The 23,424-nt window shown below is 42.5% G+C and overlaps 1 protein-coding gene across 3 annotated transcripts in view; it reads right to left on the bottom strand.

The window, feature by feature from the left end:
* The window catches only part of LOC124605438 (RNA polymerase II-associated protein 3), a 103,432-nt gene that overhangs the window by 22,628 nt on the left and 57,380 nt on the right, over nucleotides 1-23,424 (bottom strand). For all 3 annotated transcript variants that reach the window (XM_047137110.1, XM_047137109.1, XM_047137111.1), the window contains 3 exons: nucleotides 19,752-19,877; nucleotides 17,798-17,925; nucleotides 1,312-1,525 (listed from right to left, as the gene is read on the bottom strand). In XM_047137110.1, the coding sequence (XP_046993066.1) occupies nucleotides 1,312-1,525; nucleotides 17,798-17,925; nucleotides 19,752-19,877 (468 nt within the window). The remainder of the gene's footprint in view (nucleotides 1-1,311; nucleotides 1,526-17,797; nucleotides 17,926-19,751; nucleotides 19,878-23,424) is intronic.

The following is a 23,424-nucleotide window of genomic DNA, read 5'->3' as shown; positions in this document are numbered from 1 at the left end:
AGCAGTGGCGTATTCTGTGCATGTGTACATCAAATGGTGTGTCATGCAAGTATAAAATCTTTATAGTGATTCAAAATTATGTGCATCTCTGTGTAATGCCCAGGTCTACATAATTTTTAACTATCTTAAACATTTTATATTCAACTGACGTATCATTTGATACAGATGTGCACCGTGTATGCCACTGATGAAGGGCTACATGCCCCAATGCCGGCCTGGCAAGTAAATACTTTGGAAGTGCAGCTCATACAGTGCATCAAGATGTCCTTTATCAAATACATACAAGCTGCAGAGCACTCGACATACAAGAATTTAATATTATTTACAGATTGACTTTTTCAAAGGATTGGTTATGTAACTTGTTTCACACATTCCCCCCTCCCAAAAAAATGCCTTGGTGCACGGCCAGCACATCTTGACACAATGTTACACCGTCCGGGTTATCTGGATACTTACCACTAACACCAACCTGCCAGAACTCCGGAGATGGGAACTTGCCCTTCAGTATATCCTCTCTTCTCGTTATCCACCAGGCCTCAACCTCCGCTAATTTCAAGTTGCCGCTGCTCATACCTCACCTGTCTTTCAACAACTTCTTTGCCTCTTTACTTCCGCCTCGACTGACATCTCTGCCCAAACTCTTTGCCTTTACAAATGTCTGCTTGTGTCTGTGTATGTGCAGATGGATATGTGTGTGTGTGCGCGAGTGTATACCTGTCCTTTTTTCCCCCTAAGGTAAGTCTTTCCGCTCCCGGGATTGGAATGACTCCTTACCCTCTCCCTTAAAACCCACATCCTTTCATCTTTCCCTCTCCTTCCCTCTTTCCTGACGAAGCAACCATTGGTTGCGAAAGCTAGAATTTTGTGTGTATGTTTGTGTGTCTATCGACCTGCCAGCACTTTCGTTCAGTAAGTCACATCATCTTTGTTTATATATATATATATTTCCACATTGAATCCCAGAGTCCCCATTCCATGGTATCCATGGAATATTATTTGTGTTGTATTCTGTTATTTCTCAAAATAGTACACCAAAGGATGGAATGTAACAATTTTATGAAAAGGAAAGTTGCTACTCACCATATAGCGGATATGCTGAGTTGTAGACAGGTACAACAGAAAGACTGTCAGAAATGAGTTTTCAGCCAACGAGGCTTAGTGCACTAAAAGGCTAGATGTCCAAATATTAGTGTCTTTCTCTAACGAAATAATGTATGCTGACTGTGATGTGAACTTTGATTTGAAAAAATATTCATATCTTAATAAGGTAACAGCAGTTTTAAAATATTATGACACCGAAAAATTCATTACCTTCTCATTTTCAGCCAGTTTACGGTCTAACATTGACAACTGCCCTTCCGCAAATGAATTACTTGGTTCCAACTCCAGGACATTTTGAAGATCTGATCTGGCTTCTTGGAAAAGATTCAATTCTAGCCTGGCTGTGACACGTCGGAGATAGGCCTTCACATACTTTGGGTCAAGTTCCAAGGCCCTTGTACAATCTGCCTCTCCTGCTTTGTAGCTGTAAAAGAAATTTGGAAACAATGTTAACCACAGTTAAGTCATAATAGAAAAAAATGGGCAAAACTAACTTATGTCCTGTGTACATCTGTATTATGCTATTTTATTCAGCAAGCTCCTCATTTGAGAGACGAGGCATCCAAGACTGCTGTTTTTAATGTAGCCGATTGAGAGAGTAAGTACATTTTTGTCCAAATGGAGCTGCTATGTAATCAAATATCACTATTTACTATATAATGGAATATGAAATTCCACAAAACCCAAACTATTCTCAGTAGCCCTAAAGGCAGCTATCACGTTCCCAAACTGCGAAAAATGGGAATGATGGATGTTAATGGAATAGACCTGAACCTCATTTGTTTTTCTATTAACAATATTTGCCAACAGCCTTGCTGCAGTGGTAACACCGGTTCCCGTCAGATCACCAAAGTTAAGTGCTGTTGGGCTGGGCTAGCACTTGGATGGGTGATCATCTGATCTGCCGAGCACTGTTGGCAAGTGGGGTGCAGTCAGCCCTTGTGAGGCAAACTGAGGAACTATTTGATTGAGAAGTAGTGGCTCCGGTCTAGTAAACTGACATGGCCGGGAGAGCGGTGTGCTGACCACGTGCCCATCCATATCCGCATCCAGTGATGCCTGTGGGCTGAGGATGACACGGCGGCCAGTCAGTACCATTGGGCCTTCATGGGCTGTTTGGGTGGAGTTTAATATACTGTGTAACTCTAATGGAAGATAAATTTACAACTACTAAAGGAAGAAATATACGGAATGCATTTAAAACAGACCTGAAAATCAATTACAATAAAATGAAAATGACATCAGAGTGTGCTTAAATAAATCCACAACATTGTTGTCAAGTAACAGAGAGTAGAACTACGGGATCCTGTATGGGAACAAGTGTGAATAATGTCATAACATCAAAGCTGACAATAATATCTCCTCCTCCATGATGCAGACATTTCATTTGGCTGATGAAGTATGTTGTACTCTCAATGTGGTACAGTGACCAATTTATGGAGTAAAGAGGCTGGCTAGATATGTTGCGAGTCTGAAAGTAGGCAATCCAATGATGCTAACGATGGGAGGAAGAGGTGTGTTGTTCTTGTGAACCTCTGGAAGGGTGTAGAACGTAGGTGATTGAGGTGCTCGAGGGAGGAGATTTTTAATGATGTCCTCCTCTTAAAGACCTGTTGAGAAGCTCCAACATCTTTCTCATTATTCCGGATGTTGGGTCCCTTCACAATTTTCAATATGTCTTCTCCTCCAGGGTCAAATAATTTTTCACGTCATAGTTGGCTAATTCCATAATGATGGCTGCGCTGCCCTTGTCACCTGGCAGGACTATGAGGAGAGGATCATTTCAGATATCTTTCATACAATTACACTCAACTCTTGCCATTTTGATGTCTGCGCTTGGATTTTGAAAGAATGTGGCTCGTTACTCAATGAATTTCCTCTCCAGTTTCACAGGGCATCTTGCTAACTGCTTATTCCACACAATTTATTATGTCAGTAAAAGGATATTCCATAGCAATGGTGCAAAATTAAGTCCCTTCTTAAGAGCCAGCACATCATCCGCATCGATGTTTCTCGTCATCATGTTGTAACTGAGTGTTCTGTTGTTTTTCATCCTGTCCCACACTGTTGCTGCGAAAGCAAAATGAATTTCTCTTTCTTCCCTTCTGTGATTGTCTTCCAATGACATTTGTTGTGCTACTGTGGCTGCATCAATCCATTCCCAATCCAAAGCTGATAGCTTCTCTGTCAGCTGCAGGTGGACAGTCTTTAGCTTGCAGCTGTTGGTATCCAAGTGCTTTCTGATGTGAAGTATCCTCTGTTACAGCAGGGTAAAGCTGGCACAGAAAAATATTCTCTTGGCCTCAGCAGTGTTGATATGGTGACTCATGAAGGCAAACCAAGACTCATCTTCTCTTCATACCAGTGTTGTAGGACGGCTAGAGAGCTTACTAAATTAGCCTTCTTAACACGCAACTTCCCCAGGCGTTTGATGCTGCGCCAAATTTCCTTCTCATAGTGATACATAATACATGAATGTACTGTTTTGCAATGATATGTACTGATAAAATTCTTTCGAGCTCCCACGTGCATCACTTGGTTTAAAATCCATAAGCTTTTGGCTAAGTACTCCTCGGCCATTGTCAAATGGTGTCTGTCCATTGGTTGCTACTAATGTTAATATATAGCCACACTGTCTTCTGTGATGTCACTTGTGCTCGCTCCAGCACCATATAGGGTAACATTTTTTTGTGCGCCCACTTTCACCTTCCAGTGGCTGGGTCCCAAGCCATGCTTAGCTGTAGGCCACCGTCTTTATCAAACGTGTTGTCACAAACTTTTATCTCAATCACTTATTTAATTACACTATCCCAGAAACTATTAGTCCATGTAATAACTAATGTCTCTTCAAATGCAATACAATGTCCATATGGAGCATGGCCCACTACCATTGATTTCTCAGGGTATCAAAGGCAAAAGTATCTCTAGTGTTCTACAAGTGCCGCTCAACAGTTGGCACAGTTTGTCCGACACAAAACTATCCACACCCACACGGTATTTTATATATGCCTGGTGTTCTGAGGCCTACTTCATCTTTCACAGCCCTCATGAGTTTCTGAAATTTTGTTGGAGCCCTGAAAACTGAAGTGATTGTATGCCTCTTTAGGAGCCAGCTAGTCTTCCCTGTTACTGAGCCACAAAATGGCAAAACGCAAGCTTCTTCAGGTCCGCCTCGAGGTCCTTCTGCTTTCGTGTTTTCGGAAAGATGGCTTGCGAAATCTGGCAGTAGTTGTAGCAATTTTTCTTCAATACTTTCCGTAAGTGACTCAGTTCCTTCGGCAGGTTTTCAGCATCTGAGATGGCTTCAGCTTGATGCACCAAAGGCCTCAGTACGGAATGTATCTGGGGAGAATGGTAATGGCTGTTAGCATGCAGATTTCGGTTCGTGTGGGTTGGATTCTGGTAAACACCATGGCACAGACACCCATTTGCTATACAGTAGGTGAGGATGTCAAGGAGTTGCAAGTTACCTCTATCTTTACTGTGAACTTTATGTTCTCATGGATATTGTTGATGTGGTCCACAAATTCTCCAAGTTTTTCACATCCATGAGACCAGGTGACGAGTGTGTCATTGACGTAATGATAAAAGCAACTAGGCTTTGCTGAAGCCATGTCCAGAGTTATGTCCTCAAAGTGCCCCATAAACAGGTTGGCTATAACTGGAGGAAATGGGCTCCTCATCGTGACAGCGTCTGTCTGATTAAAATATTCTGCATCATACAAAACAATACAATGACATCAGAGCTTGCTTAAGTAAATCCATAACAGTGTCATTCTGTCAACTGGGTGGGCATAACTGCGGATTCCTGGATGGAAATGTGCATGAATAATGACACCACATCAAAGCTGACTATAATATACTTTGCAGCAGATGAGGACGACAAGGAATGGCAAGGCTCCATTGGTCTCTACCTCTGTTGTGAACTTTGTTCTCACGGACATTAATTGATGTGGTCCAAGAATACTACCAGCATTTCATGTATGAATGATCAGATGACTAATGCTTCATCAGAGTACCAATAAAAGCAACTACACTTTGCAGGAGCTGTGTCCAGGGTGATGGCCTCAAAGTGTTCCATAACCAGGTTGGCTATAACTGGAGCTAATGGGCTCCCCACAGCGAAATGTCATCCATCTGATTAAAATATTGTCCATCACACAAAAAACATGATGACATCAGAATGTGCTTAATTAAATCCACAACAGTGCCATCAAATAACTGGGAAGGCAGAACTATGGAATCCTGGATGGAACCGAGCATGATAATAACACCACATCAAAGCTGACCATAATATTTCCTCCTCCAAAATGTAGGCATTTAATTTGATTAATGAAGTCAGTTGTATTCTTGATGTAGTGCACACAGCAACCAATGTGTGGAATAAGGAGGCTGGCCAGATTTTTCGCAAGTCTGTCAGTCAGTGATCAAATGGCGCTCACAATGAGACATAGAGGTGCATTGCTCTTTTGAACCTTTGGAAGGTCATAAAGTGTAGGTGGTCAAGGTGCCCAAGGGAGGAGACTTTTAATGGATTTTCTTCCAGTTACGACCTCTTGAGAAGCTCAGACATCTTACTATTATTCTGGATGATGGGTCCCAGGATAATTTTTGATATGTCTTCTCCTCCAGCATCAACCGAATCTTCATGACGTAGTTGGCTTGTTCCACAATGATGGCTGCCTTGCCCTTTTCAGCTGCCAGGTCTACGAGGACAGGATTGTTGCAGAGATCTTTAAGACCTTTACACTCAGCTCTTGTCACGTTTAAGGTCAGTGACTTGGATTTTGAATGCATGCAGCTTGTTTTCCAATGAATTTCTTCTGCAGTTTTACTTGGAAACCTGGAAACTGATTGTTCCACACCACTTAATATGTCAGCAAAAGAAATGTAGTATTCATTTCAGCTTATAGATAATTCCACGGTTGAGAACTACAAGTTAGCAACAATTTTAAACAGGCATTTTATTTCAGTTGTGACTGACCACAAAGCTACGTGGCATTATAGGCCTACAGATCATCACAATTGCTTCATATCGTATAGTATTAGGTATAATACTTTATAGATATTAATTTTCCTCTTTCACCTAATTTTTTGTTTACATTTGGTAAATTATCTGGACAAATATTTACATGTGGAAGATGTAGTATCTGAAGTAAATGTGGATAAAAACTAATGAAATATTACCTCAGGTTGAATAGTCCTACCAATGGCTCTTCCATCGAAATTGCATTAAAATGTTCAGCCAAATACTGACATTTTAACTATTTCTGGCTCAATAATATTTTAAATAAACTAGAAAATTTGTTGTGACACTTAATTCTCTGAAAATTTTTTTGGATAAGTTCTGAACAGTTGTTAACACCAATGGAAGCATCTACAATGTGAGTGTTCTCCAATCAAGGGTGCATCCATACCTTCACTTCTTTGTCCATGCCCATAATCATGTATTTTGTGCAAATGAACCACTACTACTGTTGTCATACAATGCAGAAAATATATTGTACACTTCAGACCACTGCAAGCAATCTACTCAACCTAAAAAGCTGTAGCAGAAAGCCAGAATAAAGGGTTCTGTGCCAGCAGTGAGGCTGCAGTGTCAACATACCCTTACTTCCGTATCAGGAACTGGAAGGTATTGATTTGGATGTCTAACGATGTGTAGGGTGTAGCTGTGGAGGAGTAATTGGTGGTGCTTAATCCATAAGGGGGGAATCCCTGCCCCTACATTCAGGCTGTCTACAGACTTGTTCAGAAGGCCCCAGCTGCAAGCCTGGTCACACAGTGGTGTATTGGGTGTAGTGGTCACAATGTTGATGGCACTGCTGATCCACAATATAAATGTGAAAATAAGAGTTTTGTAGAGTTGCAAAACAGTGGAATGCTCTGCTTCCCAGGAAGTGTTACTGAGACAGCATAGGACATTACGTTTTAATTGTCGTGTACACTTAATCTGTTGTACATGGGGAAACCAAGTTAACTGGTCATCAAATGTAAGTCCTAAGAAGCAACATGTCTTAACCACATTAAGCATCTCATTGTGTGGGTACAGTTCTGGGTGAGGATAAAATGGTCTATATCAGCAAAAATGCGTGACAAGTGAAACCCTTCAGGTCCAAGTGGTGTAACAGGGTCAGGATCTAGTTCAAGAAGTGGCATTCTATTAACAGTGTAAATGGTGTAATTCATAACAACCACACAGGTAGCAGCACAAGTTTTCACTGTACATATAAACATCTACCAATTGATTGGTTTATTGATTATTTTTTTCTTTTTTTTGGGGGGGGGTTGAGTAATGAGATCGTCAGTTCCGTGACCCAAGAGTGGTACACTTGCAAGTAGACACCCACCAAGAATATTTTTGATCTAGTTGGGAGATTCATAACAGTAAAAGCTAGAAGGCTAAAAAAGTAATGGACATTTACTACATTGTCAATAATAAAAGCAAGATGAGAGAAACAGGGAAGTCAGCAGGTGGGCATTCCTAGGGCTCTGCATGCAACAGAAAATGTTCCACCCACAGCAGTCCCACCCCTGATCCATTACAGCTAAGAGCATTCACTATTCAACAAAGTGCAACACCACGATTAGAGAACTGGGTGTGACAGAAAAACAGCCAAACCAAATCTAAAAGCAATTAAAACAAAGTAAAAGGATACTTGAAGAATAGCCTGGTCTAGGTGGTAGAGTTGGGGATCCCCCAGACCTAGTGTACAGTGGGATGTTCCCAATCCTCAACCACATTGGCTCTGCTCTGGAGGCAGATTAAAGCTTTACAACTGAGAATAAAAGTAACTTTCTCGGAGTAAACTAAGAACCCGTTCGAATCGTCCACCAATATACACTTAACACAGAGCCATGTGGGATGCCCTTCTCTGGTACCTGTGGACAGCCGATTGAAGTTAGTTTGTTTTGCATTAGGGTGCAAAAAACAAGCAGGATCATACGCGCCCAAGTCAAAACTATAGAATACGAACACAAAGAGGAGTTAAACGATTATACATCAGTCCCAATGGACAGAATAGGAGACAGCTAAAAACAGACATGTGGAAAAAGGGCTAAAAAAGCCCATACAGAAATGGAGGTCCGAAACTAAAAATTAAATAGCCTTCGCCATATTGCTTCGGCAGATAAAAAGTAAAACATGCTCGACAGCCCGCTCGTTATTCACTAAAACTGCTGATAAATCAGGCAGCAAACACAAGCTGGAACGGAAATGGTTAAAAGAAGTGCATCCAGCAGGAAGTGGCAGACAGTTAAAATTCAGACGCAATGTGTAAAAAGTGTTGGGGTGGTCCCACTTCGCAATTGACGATAGCTAAAGAGGCAGTGCTCAATATGCAGCCGAGAGGAGGTCGTCCAAGGTGCTGGGAGAGGCTTAATAAGCCGAAGCTTATTCCCGTGAAGGGACAACCAATGGCAATGCCAAAGGGACACCACCTCCTGACAGACGGCAACACAGAGATCATCGGAGGGAATACACGTACTCGCAGGCTGAGGTACAAGGACTGCAGCATTGGCAGCAGCCTTGTTTCCTGGCAGACCAACATGACCAGGGACCCACAGAAACATGACACTGGCTCCACTAAGAGTGAGCAAGTGACAGTTTTGGACCCACTGCACTAAGTGATGGACAGTGTACAGCACACTTAGACTTTGGTTTGGTTGGTTTGTTTGGGGAAGGAGACCAGACAGCGTGGTCACTGGTCTCATCAGATTAGGGAAGGATGGGGAAGGAAGTCGGCCGTGCCCTTTCAGAGGAACCATCCCGGCATTTGCCTGGAGTGATTTAGGGAAATCACGGAAAACCTAAATCAGGATGGCCGGACGCGGGATTGAACCGTCGTCCTTCCGAATGCGAACTTAGACTTTGAAAGGCACTGAGTGAGTCTGAGCAGAGGACACAATTGGAAAGGCTGTGTCGTTGGATGAACTCCATCGCATGATACAGAGCGAAGACCTCAGCTGTAAATACTGAGCAGTGTGTCGGAAGTTGATGTCGAAAGACATGGGTGCCAAGGACGCAGGCACACCTGACCCCACAGTCAGTATGAGAACCATCAATGTATACGAAGGGAATATTGCGAAGTTCCATGTGAAGGTTGTGAAACTGGGGGCGATAGACCGAGGCTGGAGTAGTGTCCTTAGGAAGCGAATGAAGGCCCAAGTTAACAATGGCCGCTTCGTGAAGCCAAGGTGGTGAAGGGTTCACACCCACTGGGAGTGTTGCTGGTAGTGTGAAGTGAAGCCACCGTAGCAAGTGGCGAAAGCGGACTGCAGGAGGCAACAGAGAAGCGGGACGAGCCTCATACTGATGATCAAAGGAACAATCAACGAAGGAGGCATAGGAGGGGTGGCAACGCATGGCAGACAAACGGTATGCATACCTGCTGAGAAGAAAGTCATGGTGGTAGAACAGTGGTAGTTCAGCAGCTTCAGCATAAGAATCTCAACCGGGCTGGTGTAAAAGGCACCTGTGGCTGAATGGATGCCATGATGGTGGATAGTGTTGAGACAATGTAAGAGGGATGGGCATACAGATGCATAAACAAAGCACCCATAGTCGAGTTTCGAATGATTAGCACCCCAGGAAGTACCACTGAGTACAGGTAGGAGACTGAGAGACTGCGTACAGTGAGCTGCCAGGTAAGACACATGGGAGGACCAAGAGTATTTCCCGTTGAGCATGAGCAAGAGAAATTTCATAGTTCCAATGAATGGAAGGAGGCAGGGCAACAGGCCCAAGATGTAGAGATGGTGGGAGAAATCATTTGCGCCAACAGAAATTTATACAGATGCTTTTGTCTGGGGAAGCGCGAAAGCCACTGTCAATGCTCCAGAAGTAAAGATGATCATGACAGTGCTGAAGACACTGCTCAGTGTGACAGGTCCATGGAGAACTGCAATGGATGGCAAAATCGACAACAAAAAGAGAGCTGGAGATGCCTGGGGAGAGACAGGCCATTATAGGGTTAATGGCAATAGCAACGAGGATGACTGGATAAAGGTGGCCGACAAGGCAAAATCCACACACACCTCGAAAACTTGGTCTTGTAAAAATGCTCAAAGAAAACAGGGCGTGCACCCACAAAACCTCCACATGTAAAGAGAATGGAGGATACCAGTTCTTCAGCAGGTATCATAGACCTTATCCAAATCAAAAAACACAGCCACAGTTTGGGATTCCTGCAGAAAACCATCCATGACATGGGTGGACAAAGTAACGAGATGGTCAATTGCAGTACACTGCACTCAAAATCCACACTGTGCATTCATTAGTAAATGACGAGACTCGAGCCACCACACCAGCCAGGGATAAGGCAGTAGCTAGTAGGAAGGTTTTTGTCCTTACCGGGCTTTGATATGGATACGACGGTGGCTTCACTCCAATGGCCAGGAAATGTGCCCTCTGCCCAGATGCGGTTGCACGTGTTAAGCAGAAAGTGCTTGCCTGCAAGAGAAAGGTGCTGCAACATCTGAATGTGGATGGTGTCCAGCCCTTGGGTGGAGGATTGGAATGAACTGAGAGCATGATCAAGCTCCCTCACAGTAAAGGTAGCACTGTAGCACTCACTACTCGGAGAAGAGAAGGGTATCATCCAAGTTTCCTCTGCTTGTTTCCCATGGAGGAATGCAAGGTGATAGTGCAAAAAGCTCGAAACTTTCGCAAAATGGATATTTGTCCCAGAGAGGAAGGGGTGGAACTGTTAAAAGAACTAGTGAATGAAAGCCAGCTAGCTCGTTTGCTATCCTGAAGAACACAATGACACTTTGCACGCATCTGTTTATAATGAGTGCAGTTTGCCATCGTAGGAGGATAGTTAAAAATGCGGAGAGCACGTCTCTGTGCACGAAGTGCATCGTGGCATGCCTCAGTCCACCAAGGGACTGGAACACGACGGCGTAAAGAGGAAGTGTGAGGAACGGAACATTCTGCAGCAGTAAGGATAACATTGGTGGGATAGTACACCTGGTCATCACAACTGGGGAAATCTTGTTTTTCAAAGGTCGCCAGGGAGTAGTGAAGTGACCAGTCGGCCTTAATAAGCTGCCATTTCGGAGTGCATGCGGATGGGGCAAGAGTCAGCAAACGGAGAGCACACGGGAAATGTTGTTCGAGTAGGTGTCAGAAAGAATGGACCACTCAAGATGATAGGCAAGCTGGACAGTGCAAAAGGATAGGTCCAAATGGGAATAGGTGTGTGAGGAGTTGGAAAGGAAAGTGGGTGCTCCAGTGTTAAGGCAGCAGACGTTAAGTTGGTTAAGAATGTCAGGTGCTGGGGGAGCCCCAAAGGGGAAGATATGCATTAAAGTCACTGAGTAGCAGAAACGGGGGAGGTAGTTGCCCAATAGGCTAAAGGAAGTCTGCCCTGGTGACATCGAAGGATGGGGGTACATAAATGGTACAGAGGGAGAAAGTCAGATGGAGAAGGAAAAGGCGAACTGACACAGCTTGAAGACTGGTAGGCAAGGAGATGAGTTGACTATGAAGGTCATCCTGTATGAGCAGCATGACGCCCCCATGAGATGGGATGCTGAACTCAGGGGGAAGGTCAAAATGAATCGGTAAGTAATGTGAAAGCTCAAAGCAGTCGTGAGGGCACAATTTCGTTTCCTGAAGGCAGAGTACAAGGGGATGCTGTGATGCTAAAAGCAGCCGTAAATCCTGTTAGTGGGACCAAAGGCTGCGAACATTCCACTGGAGGACAGTCATGAGGAGTAAGTGATGGAGCGGTGTCAACTTGGTGGTCACCGAGTGACAGCCAGTGTAGAGTTGGTACTACAGGGCACAGGAGCAGGAGGATCCTGCTCCATGGGGTCCACAGAAGCATCAGCTTACTTGAGCAGTTGGTCCATGGAGTCCGATGCTGAAAAACAGTTGGTGGCGCACACTGGCGAGACAGAGGCTGACCAGGATAAGGTACCACGTGGCGACTCTGTCAAACAGGATCTTCGAGATGGCAAAGGGGAAGACCGTTTAGCTTTAGCGGACTACTTCTAGCCTTTCCGGTTAGAGGAAAACTCGGGTGTTGTTTGGCTGGAGGGACGGAGGAAGTCCTCGCAGGAGTACTCCTCCTGTCCTTTCCTGCCTATGGGTTGGTTGTTGGTAGCTTCGCCCCTTGAAGTGAGAGTTTGGCGGTTTGTTGATCAGCAGGACGGGGGGATGGCGATGATACCTTGACACTGGGCGATTTCATAACCTCAGAGCCGAATCTGAGGTCGCATGTCTGTGTGGCCATGTCCTTCATGGAGCGAGGGGTAACAAGAATAGAACTATAGGTGCCAGATGGGAGAACACAGGGTTTGCGACTAGCCAGTAACTTGTGCACTACCGGGTGAGGCACTTTTTCCTTTACCTGAATTTCTAGGACAGCCCGCTCATCTAGATACGTGGGACAATCCCGAAAGGAAGTGACATGGCCGCCATTGCAGTTGACGCAGTGGTGAGAAGGAGGCAGACAATTGCCCTCATGTGCATCCCTGTCACAGGTTACACATTTGGTTGGGTGTCGACGAGATGTACTAGTGTGGTTGTAACGATGACACTGGTAGCAGCACATCGGGTTTTGAATGTATGACTGGACTGTGATAATTTCATAGCCTGCTTTGATCTTTGACAGCAGCATCACCCTTTCAAATGTGAGGAAAAGAGTGCAGGTGGGCACTAAGGATGAATCTACCTTTTCCATTACATGATGGACGGCAATGACACCTTGATTAGAGTGGTAAGATTGTATTTCGGCCTTGGTTAGACCATCAAGCAGCCTGATGTAAATTACACCACAAGAAGAATACAAAGTTCTATGGGCCTCGACACAAACAGGGTAGCAAGTAGTTGTTGGCTTTGAGAATTGGAAGCTGTTGGTTGGTTGGTTGGTTGCTTGATTCGTTGGGTGGAGAAGGGACCAAACTATGCAGTCATCAGTCCCTCTGATCTCAGATTAACTAAAACCGATAAAATCCCACATTAGAAGAGGGAACTACAATGTCCATAAAATGATAAACTAATGACAGGGAAGGAAGGAAAAGGGTGGATAAAGAGGTGAGGGAAAGAAAGTGGCTAATGACGGGGGCGGGAAGGAAGAAGCACAGGAGACAAGAGAGACGCTCAAGACATAACAGGCCCCATAAGGAAAGGAGTGGGAAGGCAGAGGGCCGAGGTAAACCACCAAGCCCAGTTGGAGCCAATTCAGTTGGGGCGAAGGGGGGAGCAAGAGGGCCTGCCATCCCCTCCACTCACTGATAACGTGGAAGGTCCCTCCCTTAAATAAAGTGATAAAACCCCCCATCATGAATAAAATGTAGAACGAGATCTGCTGCTGAGCCACTGTCAGCCAACACCAGGGGTAGCGAGCCTGGAAAGCTAAAAGTCTGTCGCAGGGTGGCTAAGTTGGGGCAGTCCAATAAGATGTGAGCCACAGTCAACATCGATACACAATGACAGAGAGGGGGGTCCTCATGCAGGAGGAAATAACTGAGTCAAAAAAGTATGGCCAATGCGGAGCCGGCATAGGACAACAGAGGCCTTACGAGAGGCCCGTAAGGAGGACCGCCACGGAGTTGTAGAATCCTTAATTGCACTGAGCTTGTTCAGCGAAGAGTGTGCCATTCTGCATCCCAAAGGCCCAAAACCTGACGATGTAAAGCCGAGCGAAGGTCTATTTCCAGAATACCAATAGCAAGAGATGGTCTGGTAGCAGCTAATTTACCCAGTCAATCGTCAAGTTCATTGACGAGAATCCCAACATGGTCTGGGGTCCAAATGAAAACCACCGAGCATCCACGTTGAGCGAGGAGAGAAAGGGAGTCCTGGATAGCGACGACCAACGAGTGGCAAGGGAAGCACTGGCTGATAGCATGCAAACCATTCAATAAGTCACTACAGATAGCAAAGGATAGTCCTGAGCAGGAGCGGATAAGGCCCAGCGCGCACAAGATGGCTACCAATTAAGCAGTAAAAATACTACAGCGATCTGTCAAGTTCCATGTGTTGCGCATAGGTGTAAGCAAAAGCAGTGTGGCCAGCAACCATGGAGCCATCAGTATAGAACACTTCCGAACCCTGAAAAGAACTGAGGAGACAGGAGAGCTGGTGGCGAAGAGCCATCGGAGGGACAGAATCGATTGAGAGATCAAGAAAGAGCTGCGGCTAAGAGACGCACCACGGAGGGGTATGTGCATGAACAAAGAAGAGAGGTGGTAAAGGGAATTGCTGGAGCTCAGAAAAGAGCGACTGAATGTGGACAGCCATGGTAAGCCCACAACGTGGCCGCTGCTGTGGCAGGGTGATCTCCGTGTCTGGATAAAGAAGACCATAATTAGGGTGCTTTGGGGTGCAGCAAATGTGGAGCGCATAAGATATCAGCTGTTGTTGGCACCAAATTCACAGTGGTGGAATCCGCGCCTCTGCGAGAACACCAAGTACGAGGCTAGTCCGGAAGGCACCAGTAGCAAGTCGGACCCCACAGTGGTGGATGGGGTCTAGTATCTGCAGCGTCAAAGGCGAAACAGAACCATAGACAGGACTTCCATAGTCTAAACGAGACTGGACCTATGCTTGATACAATCACAGGATAACAGAGCGGTCTGCACCCCAGTTGCTCAGTGAGACCAATGTTAGAAAATCAATAGCAGACACGGAAGTTATCAACATGTAAGGATGGCAAGTCTACAGCACCTGATGTCTTTAGGAGTCTACTGATAGCTTTTAAGAAGAGGGTAATACTCAGGACAGAGCCTTGTGGAACACCATATTCTTGTATGTGGGAAGCACTGTAGAAATCACCAACTTGGGCTCAGAAAGATTCCGAGAAAGAAAATTTTTGATGAAATTCAGGAGGGAGTCATGAAACTCCACTGATGTACAGTGGTGAGAATATGTGGCACCATGTTGTGTCATAGGCTTTATGCCAATCAAAGAACACAGTGAAGAAATGTGATGGTGAGTAAAAGCAATCTTCACAGCAGCCTCCACATAGAGTAGGTGATCACTAGTACACCAGCCCTCCCGAAATCCACCCAGCGGGCTAGATATGGGGCCCTTCCCCTCGAGGGTCCTGCATACTCATCAGCTTACCATGCCCTCAATACATCTGTAAAGGACATTGGTGAGACAAACTATTCTGCTCCTCTCTGCTGTCTATGAGGGTCTTCAGTAGTTTCAAAACTGGGATAATCATACTTTCCCTCCACAGGTGTGGGAACTTGCTGCTATAGTGTTCCAAACATCGTCTATTGAAAGGCACAGTGACATTCCCTGCTCACCTTTTGTGAAGAGGAGAAGGGGAGGGACCAACTGTCAGAAACCAATGTTCGGGCAATAACACTGGATGATCAAAATAGTAGTGCTCCAACATGTTTGCAAGAAAAATCAAATTTACGCTATTAGCAGTGAAAGTTTGAAGTGGCGCATAGTGTACCATTGACATGGAAAATGAGACTTTAGAATCATGAATGGAGATAAATTTACATTAACACAGTGATGAACACAAGTGCCAGATGAAATTCAGGCAAATGTAGCAACAACAGATACATACATTTAAATATCAGCCTGATCTGAATTTCCTAAAACAGAACTTGTGCATGACAAAACAACTGATTATGGTACAGAATTATTTATTTGCTGTATGCTAAATAAATAATTCTGTATCTTGATCTACTGACTAGTAAGTGCATGGCACGAAACTAATAAATATCTTTGTTGCTTCCGAGGTGCATCTCCAATGTGATTAAAAATGTTGGCTAACTGGTTTTTAATTATTCCCTATACAGACATCCCCCCCCCCCCTCCCTCCCCTACCAACGTGCACAAGGGTGACAGGGTCATTAATAATGATTGGTCAAGGAACAAGAACCACATTTTTGGAATTATAGTCTGACACTTCTTAGCCCACATCACTGTCTACAGACACTTTGGAACATCCTTCTATTCTGTTTCATAGCATGCTGGTTGTTTATTGTATTAACTATTACATATTTTGCTCATAATTTTTGATATCAGGAAGAAAAGTGTCATTAGCAAAAAAACTGTATCAAAGGAAATATCAAATCAGGAATCTGCAATAACAGTCATGTGAAATTCCACATTTTGCTGATGGAAACACTTAAGGTAGGAAAAAGCTATACCCAGCTTTCAGAATTTTATTTCCTTGGGGAAGAAAGAGTGATAGGTTGGAGGAGGTTTCAATGGAAGGATGGGTCCTTTCAGGGCTTCAGGTTGAGAGGGACCCCACTTCTTGTGAGGACAAGGGGAAACAATGATTCACCAATTAATCTTTCAGCCTTTGCTTCCCAGGGTCACAGTCTGCAACTAGTCCTGCACATGAAATTGACTTCTCCCCCCCCCCCCCCTCCCTCCCTGCAAGAATCACTGACGACTTTGACCCACGGGATGGAGTTTTGTTTGTGATATGAAATTAAGTCTTGTCTCATTTTAAGCAATAAAAGTTGGCACTAAAAGTATGCAAGATTTCTTCAAAATGCTGAGACTTTTCTTTGCACTTGCTTTTGAACAGCATTAAAAAAAAATGGTGTACCCATTTCACCCATATCTTTCTCCACCCTCTTTTTTTCTGATATGACTATTGTGTTGACTACTCCATATACCTTTAATCATTGATCATCCAATATGTTATTGTGCACTTTCTCAATGTTTTCATCTGCTTCTTATATTTATTTTATGTGCTTCATTTTCATTCATCTGAATGCAGCCTCCCACTTCTTTCCCCTTGAAAATGAAGTCGCCAATGAGTCCTAATCTTCACCAACTATACATGATTTTTTTGTGGTTCTAAACTGTCCAAACTGAGGGATTTAGGATACAACAGCATTTTAGTTTATCCACTAATGCAACACGTACAAGATGATTATTTTAAAGATCTATAAAACTATATATTCCATAATATTATGAAAAGGACAAATTGCTACTCGCTATTACAGGAAATGTTGAGTCGCAGGCAGGCACAATGAAAAAGACGGCTACATATTTAAGCCAAAAGACCTTCCTCCAAAGAAAAAAAGGATAGTGGCATTGCAATGGAAGACAGTGGTCATGTGTGTGTATTATTCTGTGAGAGTTTTCTATTTCCAAAGAAGGTCTTCTGGGCACAAGCTTAAATTTATAGCAGTCTTTTCATTATGTCTATCTGCGACTCACCAACACCACTATATGGGGAGTAGCAATCTATTCTTTTCATAATATTATTATTATTCTGTCCTGGACTTTTGAAAGACACGCCACAGAGACCAAGCTGACATTTCAATTATGTTAATTTACTATATGTTCCAACATAACAAAAATAAAATTTCATTATATAATTGTCATCATTATGTATAGTATAGTTGGAGAGAACATTGAGCCACATAATGGTTTGTTTCTTCACATGTCTAAAACAATGAAAGAGAATGACAAAGAAGGAATTTCACAGCATATACATCACACCTTTTTTGCACATAGGAGTAAAAATTTGATAAGTTACAATAAAGTTATTGAGGGACTTTGTTAAAACCAAGTGAAGAAGCCATTCAGTGTCTGCTACTGGTGTGTTACTTCACTGATTTATTGAGTGTTGGTGACAAGGAGCAAGAAAGGCAAAACTAGAAGAAAACACATTGGTACACATTTATCTTAATTACAGTAAACAATTACAAGAAATAAATAGCTTATCTCCTAAATATTAAATAATTAGTGACTTACTTGTGTAGTTTAAGATGACACAAAGCCCGATTTGCATAGAATATGGCATCAAATGAGTACCGTTCGATAGCTCTTGTGTAACACTGTAATGCTTCAGTCCACTTCCGTTGTTTCACGAACTTATTCCCCTGGTGAAAATTAAGCCACACTCAAATACAGAAGGAATAATATTGTTTTATTTAACACCAAATGATTTTTATGTGGTCAAAAACAGAAAAGAACACTGTTCTGAGACATAGTACAAAGTCATTTTTCTGAATATCTCATTTGCATCATATCATAATGATATTACACAAATATTCTCTTTTTGTTAATTTATTCTGTGCTTTTTTACATTAAGACATAGTACTGAAGAGGTATTTTAGTTCATATATAATAGGACTTTTCACCAATGTACATTTTTTATTATGAATGAAAAATACTTGCTGAGTGTGTAAAAAGGGTTACTGACCCCCCCCCCCCCTTTTTTTTAAAAAAAAAAAAAAACAGGATCTTTCACCTTTCATGTGGGAAGAGTTGAAACAGTACTGGGCAATGTAATTGTGCAAAGTTATTACCATCAAAACTACTGCTCAAACACTGATGAGCCAAAACATTATGACCAATGCCCACTCCAAGATTGAAAACCACTGGCATTGAGGGCACATTACACAGTAAGGAAAGTATATAAGTGGAATGAGATGAATGGGGACTCATTCTAATGACAAGACAGGTCACAAGTAATCCACTGCCACATTGTTGTAGCCCGGCACCCAAGGAGGAGCATCTCGGGAATGGAAGATTGTCAGCTGTTCGCATACTATGGTTGTGAGCATTATTGAAAGCAGTTGAAGGACAGTGAAACCACGAGAAGGTGACGCGGTGTTGGACGTATATGCTTCATTACAGCACATGCCTACTCTGTAAATCGGGATAGGTGGTGATCTGTGGTAGATCTGACAACAGAATACAATGCTGGTGCAGGCACAAATGGTTTGTGATCCAACAAAATCATCAACTACAGTTGCAGTGGGTATGAGATCATAGACACTGAACCAGACCAATGGAAATGTGTCAGATGATATGGATATCATGTGCTTTGTTAACACCAGGTCGATGGACACATTGTGATATGATGATAGTCATGCAAAAGGTTGCTCAACACATGCAATGCACGTTCACCTGAGCATTCAAGGATGGTAGCAATTAAAAGCACAATGACAACTATGGTTTATATGAACATTATTGTATACCATCTTGATCAAATCATACTTGATGGGTCCTGCAATACTGACAGCACCTTCCACCAGGATTACTGTCCACATTCCAAGGCCAGAATGTGGTTGCTTCATACATGCAATGTGCCACAGCTGAAACTGGGGGGGAGGGGGGGGGGGGGTCAGTGTTATGCTATGGGGTCCTTCACCCGGGCTTCCAAGAGTGGTAGTAATTGAAAGCATCATGATAGCTGTGGACTACATCAAAATTATTTCAGACCACCTTTATCCATTCATTCTTGATGTCTTCCATTGTAGTGATGGCCTCTTCCAGCACGATAACTGTCCATGTCCATGTCCAGAATCATGCAACAGTGGTTTGAGGGACATTACAGTGAACTCCCAATGACAACTTGGCCACCAAATTCACCTGATGGAACCCATATGAGATGCTGTTGGGTGTTTGCTCTGCACCTGCAAGCCACTGGCCCATAATTTATATGAATTGCATGGCCTGTGCATAGGCATCTGGTACCACATATCTCTAGAAACATACAAAGGATCTGTCAAAACCACTCCACAGAATCACTTTTGTATAGCTTTCCAAATCAGGATCAACACACCATTAAGCAGATGGTCATAAAGTTTTGGCTTGGATATTAATGATGACTGAACACTATTTTGGTGAACGGTCCTCAGCAAGACTTTTAAAAAACATCAGACCACAAACACAATGTTTGATTATCTGCCCAACTTACCATTTCTTTCTCATAGTAAGCTTCATCTTTAATCTTTTGTTCACTTGCAATCTCTGAATTCTTTCCTTTATGATCTTTTACAACTTTGTACTCCATTTCCCTATCCACAAGTTCACAAGCTTTGTCCTGTAAGAAAAGAATTACATGTTATTGAACATAACAAAACCTGCAAAGTAAAACAGAGTTGTTATCCACAAAAAATGAAAAATGTAGTCAGCTCACAGTGCTATTATACTTTGCTTCAGACTCATTATTTGATCCAGCATTACTTTCAGTGCTCCTGGTCGATCAAATAATGAGTCTGAAGCAAAGTGTAATAGCACTACAAGAAATTAGATGGCCAGGGAGTGGAGTTTTAGAAAAGAAAGGCGAATATATTCTATAGCTGAAGTGAAAGAAATCACCATCTGGGGACAGGATTTGTTGTACACCATCAATTAAAGCATTTGGCAATAGGGTTTACACCCATTAGTCCAAGATTATTAACACTCAGGATAAAGGGGAAATTCTTTAACTACTCCATAATTAATGCCCATGCACCAACAGAAGAATCGGAAGAAGAAGAGAAAGAAGTATTCTATGAATCTTTGGAAAGAGTATCTGATGAGTGCCCAGGGCATGATATTAAAATAATAGCTGGAGACCTAAACACTCAGGTGGGGAAAGAACAGATTTATAGACCAATAATTGCCCTCCCCCCTCCTCCCCAGCAAACACGCACCAAGTAATGATAACGGAACAAGGCTTATACTGTTCGCAGCATCTAGAAATATGGTAATAGGACCAACACTGTTCCCACATAAAGAAATTCATAAGGGGACATGGAACTCACCGGATGGAAACACAGTAAACCAGATTGACCATGTGTTGATAGATATGAGATACAAATCGAACCTATTGGACTTGAGTAGTCTCAGAGGCCCACACATGGATACAGATTATTTTCTGGTATGGGCATGGGTGAGGGCAAGGATATCTAACGCAGCGAAAGGAGACTGACCCAGGGCACAGAAATATAATATAACAACTTTAGAATCAGTGGAAGTAAGAGAACAGTATCAGGAGAAGATAACTCGGATTCTGGAAAACGCTGGAGAATATAACAATATTGAAGATCAGTGGGAAGCGATAAAAATGACGGTGGAGACATCGGCAACAGAGACTGACACAATTGGGACAAGACAAGTAAGACCATCATGGTTTGATACTGAATGTGAAATAGTAACTGAAGAAAAGAACAAAGCATATAGAAGGACACTGCGATTCCACTGTACAAGGATAGCAGAAGAATACAAAGAAAAACGGAGGATTGAAAAGAGGACTCACCAAAGAAAAAAAAGAGAATGGATGAAAGCAAGTGTCAAAGAAATGGAGCTCATGAGAAGCAAAAATGATATTACGAAAATTCTACAGAGAGGTGAATGCAGCACAGAAGGCTTTTGGTAGCAAAACAAGCTTAATAAAAGATGAAACAGGGAATATAATAAGTGAAGGGAAGGGAATATGCGAAAGATGGCGCAGGTATTTTGATAGTCTCCTCAACCCTAAAATAACTATACCAGAGAACCCAACAGACACGAATGGGGAAGAGGACCCAGACAACAACACTATCCCACCAAATATAGAAGAAGTGAAAACTGCCATGAAGAAAAAGAAAAACAACTAGACGGCAGGGACAGATGGTATTCCAGTAGAACTGTTTAAGCAAGGAGGCAGAGAGCTGGAACAAAGCCTTCTAAAAATGGTCACCAGAATATGGGAAGAGGAGAAAATGCCCCAACAATGAAAAGAGGGTAACATATGTCCCATATATAAGAAAGGAAATAAGATGGCGAGTAGCAATTACAGAGGTATCACACTACTTTATTTGGGATATAAAATACTCTCTAATATACTATTCGACAGAATACTCCCGATCCTACAGAGGGAGATGGGGCCGTACCAATGCGGATTCCTTCCTGTGAAGTCAACTATAGATCAAATATTCACCTTAAGACAAATCCTGGAAAAAACAAACAAATACGGAGTTGGCACGCATCACCTCTTTACAGATTTCAAAGCAGCTTATAATAGCATAAATAGAGAGCAGTTATATCAAGCTCTAGATGAACTGGGAATCTCTAGAAAGTTGGTAAGGCTGGTGAGAATGACAATGAGCGAAACACAAGGTAGTGTAAGAATAGGAGGAATGATGTCCAGCACATTGAGTATTAAAACTGGAGTGCGACAAGGGGATGCATTGGCATGCCTTCTCTTTAATGCTGCCCTGGAGAAGGTGATGAGAAACGCAAACCTTCTGAATAGGGGAACGATCTTCTATAAATCAGTGCAGATACTGGCCTACACAGATGACATAGATATAATAGCAAGAACCCAAAAAACAATGGAAGAGACATTTACAGCTCTTGAACAGGCCAGTAGGAACATGGGGTTAATTATTAATGAACAAAAAAACAAAATATATGGCAGCTGGAAAAGCACACAGAGAAAATATGCCAAATGCAATAACAACGGGCAATTATACATTTGAGAGAGTTGAACATTTCAAGTATCTGGGCTCGACAGTTACACATCTAAATGATACCGCCTATGAAATTAAGCAGAGATTAATACTGGCCAACAGAGCCTATTTTGCCCTAACAAGACTTCTATCCTCAAGGCTCCTGACTCGTACCACAAAATTAACTATGTATAAATCACTTATACGACCAGTGTTTACATATGCCTCTGAAGCCTGGACATTAACAACTAAAGATATTGAAACACTGGATGCATTTGAAAGAAAGGTACTTAAACGAATTATTGGCCCAATCTGCGAAGGAGGAAGATGGAGGAGGAGATACAACTATGAGTTGGATATCATATACAAAGACCAACCCATCAGAAGGATAGTGAAATCGGGGCGTGAGTCGTGCCTGGGCAGCTCAGATGGTAGAGCACTTGCCCGCGAAAGGCAAAAGTCCCGAGTTCGAGTCTCGGTCCAGCACACAGTTTTAATCTGCCAGGAAGTTTCATATCAGCGCACACTCCACTGCAGAGTGAAAATCTCATTCTGAAAGAAATACAAGTCTGAAAGAACAGACACCACACATTCATATAAAAGAAATATGTGTTTCAGCATTTTTGGAAATTTCACCCCTATGAGGGTGAAATAGTGGGTGAAGGTTTCTTTTAAAAAATCATTATTAGAGTACTACTAAAGCATTTTTTTTACAGCTACATCTATGAAAATGGTATTTAAATTCTCAGTTAGAAAGAAAAAAAAAGTGCTTTAGTGTTTCTGGAAATTCAACTTCAAACGGATGAAATGTTTTATCAAAATATTCCATTATGAAAGCATTTTTTAAGTTAACACCATGAAAATTTGAATTTGGGTCCTTCATTAGAAGTAAAAAAAGTCTGTGTTTCACTGTTTTGGACAAAACCCCTATACGGAAGAAAATTTTTAAGAAAATATTTTGTTAAATTAAAAAAATTTGAAAGCTAAATCTTTGAAAACTTGTATTTCACTTCTCGCCAACATAAAATTCACTTTAAAAAAAAAAAAAAAAAAAAAAAACTGTGCGGACCTTACAGCTATGAGACCAAAGCAGCAGGCGCCAAGCTAATTATAATTAAGATTATGTTCAATGAATGCTTGAACTTTGTAAATTGATCAAACTTTCTGTATATC

The sequence above is a fragment of the Schistocerca americana genome, chromosome 3, assembly GCF_021461395.2.
Source record: "Schistocerca americana isolate TAMUIC-IGC-003095 chromosome 3, iqSchAmer2.1, whole genome shotgun sequence".
Classification (NCBI taxonomy): domain Eukaryota; kingdom Metazoa; phylum Arthropoda; class Insecta; order Orthoptera; family Acrididae; genus Schistocerca; species Schistocerca americana.
Note: the sequence above shows the minus strand (reverse complement) of the source record. Positions and strands in the feature narration are given on the sequence as shown.